Source organism: Glandiceps talaboti, chromosome 5 (assembly GCF_964340395.1).
Source record: "Glandiceps talaboti chromosome 5, keGlaTala1.1, whole genome shotgun sequence".
Taxonomy (NCBI): domain Eukaryota; kingdom Metazoa; phylum Hemichordata; class Enteropneusta; family Spengelidae; genus Glandiceps; species Glandiceps talaboti.
In genome coordinates this window covers 24,108,449-24,114,448 of record NC_135553.1, presented here as the reverse complement: position 1 = coordinate 24,114,448, position 6,000 = coordinate 24,108,449, and the positions used below count along the sequence as shown (strand labels likewise).

Below are 6,000 nucleotides of genomic sequence, written 5' to 3'. Positions count from 1 at the left end.
ATTATAACTGCCTGTCAATTTGTGATGGATTACTATTGAAATATGCCGTTAACCCTTTGCCCAGCATGGGGTTTAACCAGAATAATGGCACATTTTTTGACTATATGAGAGAGTGATGCATTCGTAGCTAGTATCGTACATGAACTAGACTCTATATAACAAACACTATTACTGTTCTGAGTTCTGAATACTCAGTAAAGCTCCATCAATTAAATACTTTGTTTGCTGTCATTGAATTTACCAAGAACCTACCAGGCAGACAGAGAAAAAATAAACACAGAAAAAATACACAATGCTAACATATCATGTAAAAGTCATTTTTCTGTTCATCCATTTTCTGTTTGTACCTAAATCAACTACACTGGTGCAGTATAAATGTCAAAGCCCAAAGTTTGATTGTCTTAAAATAGATATATGTGTAGTTGTTCTGAAGATATTTGAAGGGTCTTTCCATTCACAACAGTATGAAATACAGTCTTGCACTGAAATTTTGAGCAAAATGAAATGTGTTCGTTTTTTCTAAATCTACCAACAAACCTACCCTTATGTGGATGGCAAACAAAGAATTTAATTGATATGACACCTAACTAAGGGATTCTCTCTAATATGTTGCAGGAAACCTGAACTGCATTGATTTCTACATTTTTATTTCTTGGTAACACAGGGGCCCTGATAAAACAAACAACAAGATTCAAGTTTATTTATTCAGTAACCTAGGGGTTCATAGTAAACTTTAAATATTAATAAGCATATATACGTACTGAATGTGACGATTTCTCTAATTTTATCTATTTCTCAATAACAGAGTATTCCCTGACAGTGTCTATATTGATTCAGTAGTCTGTTCCTAACCATCATGGAGTTTGTACCAGCTGTAATGTACAGTTTGAACCATCAATTTTTATAACTATGTCTTTGTCAAAATCATAGCGAATTCATGTGATAGTGTTACTTACATGGCAGTGATCTCCTTGTTAGTGACTGGTCTTTCTTCTCTAGGTCTAACAATGCTGCTGCTATGGCAACTGTTGTATGAAAGTAAAACAATAAATCATGAAAAATTCACATGGAAATTTTACTTGTATTGGCAGACAAAAGACATCAACAACAAAAAAATATAATGAAAAATATACTTTGTGTGTAAATGTGCCATGGTTGAGGGTTAGGATTGAACACACATACACAGACAGACAGACAGACACACACACACAAATACTAACACATAAATTTAGACATAAATGTACATCAATTACAAACATAGACAAAAAATACAGAGAAGACAGACACTTATATGCATACAAACAAATGTTAGAATATAGTAAATACCTGGTACAAAATCACCAGAGATGATAGTATACCCTCTAGACAAACAGACAGACAGACAGACAGACGGACAGACACATATATGCACACAAACAAATATTAGAATATAGGTATTACCTGGTACAAACTCACTATCTTGTTTATAGATAACATCCCCTCTAGTTGGTGTGACATCATATCGTCCACTACGTGCAGAGAAAGGTGACTTGCTGTATGTTTCTTCTGGGTGATTGATACCTTGCCAGGGACTATAGTGTAGACCCTTTCTCCTAGCACCACCATATGCTCTATCTGTAATATAACATTATCAGCTTCAGTGATTGGCTTAGATTGTATCACATGACATGGACTGTTGATCCATAGTGACTTCAATTTGCATATTGGGGCACTAGTCACATTCTATTTTCTCTAGGGTAATATTCATATTGCACAGAAGTCTTATCGAGGATTTGCTTGCCTATGGAACGAATATGTACCTGAGAATGTGATGTGTTATAAAACACTTATTACCTGGCCCTATTTGGGCACTAGCTAGTAGATATCATATTACTCCTCGCCCTGTTAAGTGGCAACTATTTCCCATAGCTTCAGTCCTGGGAAATAATTGCTTCAACAACCGTCAGGGTAATAGATGTCTACTAGTACCCAGGCAATAGCGTATACTCTCATATATTTGTTATATTATAAAATGAAAGAAAAGCAACACATGTAGGAATTGTACTCATGTCCACTAAACACTAGTCAGCATGCTCTAACCAGCTGAGCTAACGTACCAACTGGTAGATACCATAAATTGTTTCTGATGTGTACTTTCTTTTCTTGAGGAAGTGGTGAGAAGCCAACTCATTTTTTTAATGCTTTATCTTTCAACCTTAGAGGATCTCAAATAGATTCACAGGTCTCCCTACAGAAAGGGTGGCCAACTTGGGAATCGGTTATTAGAGAAATGAGCATTTATAATGATGCAGAGGAAGGAAACTCACAATAACATAATTTAAATTTATATTCACAATCACTTCGAGGAAAGAAAAACAAATTTAAATTATGTTATTGTGAGTTTCTTTCATTTATAGCAAACTCTATCATATATTGTCAGATCATCCAAAGAAACAAGACATTTTTCAATGTTATTTTGTGAATAACTTTTTTCACAATGACTCGAAAGCAAATCTTTGATGATTTTAGGACTAAAAATGATATTTTTTTTGCTGCCATCTTGTTCCTAAAGATCACCAGAAAGTTAGTTTGGATGAGTTTTTACATTTGAAACAATATTGCAACATTGTTACATTTTAAGAGAATCTTTAGTCTGGGAGCAGACCTCTATCCACCCCTATAACATCAAATGCATTGATCTAGAATCAATGACAATTGGACCAAACCATAATTTAGGGGTGGTACACACCTGCTGCATGCTTATCCATCAAATACAGAACTTTCCTCCAGCATGCCACTTGTTGATCTGATGGCAGTACTTGAATGATGTAATACCACACTCCTTTCTTAGCTGGGGTGTCCAATATTGGGAACAGGTCTATTATCAGACCATCTAGGTTCCTGAAAAAAAGAGGAAACGATCGTGTTAGTGTACTGGATTGAGAAGGAAGCCTTTGCAAGAAAATACTCTCTCATGTATTAAATGAATTAATATATGTCTTTCTACCAAGGCTATTTATTTCAAAAATGAATTATTGATCAGATTGACATTATTTTCATAATAATATTAAAAAAATAAACCATTTTCTTGTCCTAGATAATATATAGTGAAACATGAAAATCCATGAAATTTTTGATGAAACATACTTTCCCCCCTCAAAACATGATACTTTACATTTCATCAGTGAGCCCTTGGGAAATCGTAATAAAATTTTATTTTCTTGTAATAAAATTGTCTTTGTCCATTGCCAATTTTATTTTATTTATCTATCTCATATATAATTAATGTTTCAAAACAGACAACCTAGTAAAAATAGAAAACAAATTCTACAAAGCTGAAAATGAAATAACGATAACGCACTGCTAAATTCATGTCACCCTTTAGTGTGCAAACATTAGATCATATGTGTAGAACTCTTAATCAAATACTAAAACATCCTGTGAATATTTGTGATTATTATTGCATGCGGTAAATTGTAACATTTGCTGGTATTCTTTGCCAATACTGTTGATTTTACATGTCTACGTAATATGCCAGTATAAATATTACTTAACAGTGAGATCAAGAAATATTAGACAACAGGTCAAGATAAATATTATACAGAGCATTACATATTTCTAATGAACAACTTAAAAACTTGTTTTAGTGTGTGCGATTTTTAAATAACAGGTAAACATTCTCAGTAACTGTATAGCATTTTACCTCATGCTAGACAGTCACAATAGAACAAGAAGATTGACTTATTTTCATGTGTGCCTACAGCCTAACAGTAAACATGAAGAAATAATTACTACTACATTACATGTATGCCAATATCCCAACAATTTGATTTTTTGAATTTTTGCTGTCCTTCCATTAGTCTACCTTTGGCTCCTATTTCGAGCTGGTATTAAGCCATGCCTCGCCATACACATAATGTGTGCAAAACATTGTGTAAATTTGAATAGAATTTGATGTCATATTTACATATACTGATTACATAATTTAAATATGTCTAATTATGTATTCGACCAATCACAGTCTATAGCAGAATGCCATTTAAGACCAGCTCAAAATAGGAGTCAGAGTAGACAAGAGGACAGCAAAAATTGAAAAAAATCAAAATGTCAGTTAGGATAGCGGAATAGTGTTGTGGTTATAGTCCTTGAAGTCTACAGTTAGACTAGTGTGCCTATAGTAATGTATGTGCAGTGCATGGAGTGAAAGTCATAATATCAACTAAGAATTCAGATGGTTGTTAAATCTACTATGACAGATAGTGATAAAACTCTACTTCAGATAACGACAATTTTAAAAGATGTAGAGTTCTTGTCATTAACTTGAAATTTATGAAATAAAGGGTGATGGTCAGAAAATGAAATAAACAGGCAACATGTTATAATTGTCACTAGTACTTCCTTAGATTTCCATGATTTATTTGACTACTGTAGCTGTTTATACAGACATAATGAAAACTCAGTGTGTGTGGGTGTACGGAAGTACGTAATGATGGGTTTGTGTGTCGGAAGTGAGGATGTACATTTTACTCGATATCATTCAATGATTCATAAGAACGCTGCCCAAGGATAAATATATATCTTGACAAAATGATTCGTGTTTTTCACAAATATTATGATTTTTTCAGACAATATTATTTTCATGTTTTTCACAAATATTATAATTTTTTTCAGAAAATATTATTTTTAGGTTTTTCACAAATATCATGATGTTTTCAGAAAATATTATTTTCATAATTTTCACAATTATTATGATTTTTTCCTCAATAAAAAGAATCAAAATTGTCATCAAAATATTATTTGTAAAACTGTAAATACTAGTTTATACAATTTTTTTGTTTCAGGTTCTGGTGATGGAATAGATTTGGCATATTCATGTATTTAGAAAATAACAAAATAACTGACAACCCATATGGATGAGGATTGTGTATTTACTTTGGACTTTTTAATTTATAAAACAATTTTATCATGGTTTCCTACTTGAAAAATCAATGTGAAACAACACAAACCAAGTCTGACTGTTTGTAACTCAATAAATGGCAAAAGAGCTAAAAATGCGTAAAAAGTTATTGTACGTACCATAACAAACATTTTACACATTTATTAATATTTTGCAATTTATTGAGTTACAAACAAGGACTTGGCCTATGTTGTTTTACATTGATTTTTCAAGTAGGAAACCATTATAAAATTGTTTTATAAATTAAAAATCCAAAATAAATACCAAATCTTCATCCGGCATATAGGCACTGAAACTCATCAATTCTAATGAAACAAAAGTTAATCAAGATATCCTTTCTGTCATACATCATAACTTGTATTCCACAAACATACAGAAACATTTCTAAATTTTAATCTGGTTTTGACGGAAACAATACTCCAGTTCACAAGATGGCGTCAAGTGTACATCTGAATGTATTACAACACATTGATCATTAGCATTCCATCTTTTTACCTTGTATCAGCATAGGTTTGTAGTGAGGTCTTCACATGACTTCTCTCTCTGGGTGTTAAGTGATGTTGTAGCTGATAATAAAACAATAAGAACTGTTGGTCAGCAGTGCATACAGACTAAAGACATACACCATCATCATATTTTTTATATCATTTCAAATAAATCTTCAAACAACATCTACTGGCGAAGGTCAAAATGTTTGGAAACTGGTGACAATAATGACTGTCATCAATAAGTTAGGCCAGGCCAAATGTTTGGAAATTGGTGAAAATCAAAATGGTCGTCATTAAGTTAGGCCGGGTCAAAATGTTTGGTTGACCGTTAGTGTTAAGTATTACTATATTTTGGCAAGTCATATGCCCTATATCTTTAAATTTCTCTATCCAACCATTGTATTTTTAAATGTCAGGGCGATCGAGTCAGATGTTTGAGCAGCAACATGTCAGTTTTCCATTCTACCCTCAAAATATTTTTGAACCAAAGAAACAACAATGTTTGGGCAAAGGCAGACCAAAACTTTGAGTATGAAAATATCTTATGACAAAAGGACAAACAAATTATATGTACTC

At 32.6% G+C, this 6,000-nt stretch overlaps 1 protein-coding gene across 1 annotated transcript in view; it reads right to left on the bottom strand.

Annotated features, from left to right (window-relative positions):
• LOC144435289 (delphilin-like) overlaps positions 1 to 6,000 on the bottom strand; it is a 41,307-nt gene that overhangs the window by 16,982 nt on the left and 18,325 nt on the right. Inside the window, exons 7-10 of the mRNA XM_078123881.1 lie at positions 5,432 to 5,502; positions 2,729 to 2,880; positions 1,441 to 1,614; positions 957 to 1,025 (exon numbers count right to left, since the gene is read on the bottom strand). Coding sequence (XP_077980007.1) covers positions 957 to 1,025; positions 1,441 to 1,614; positions 2,729 to 2,880; positions 5,432 to 5,502 — 466 coding nt within the window. The remainder of the gene's footprint in view (positions 1 to 956; positions 1,026 to 1,440; positions 1,615 to 2,728; positions 2,881 to 5,431; positions 5,503 to 6,000) is intronic.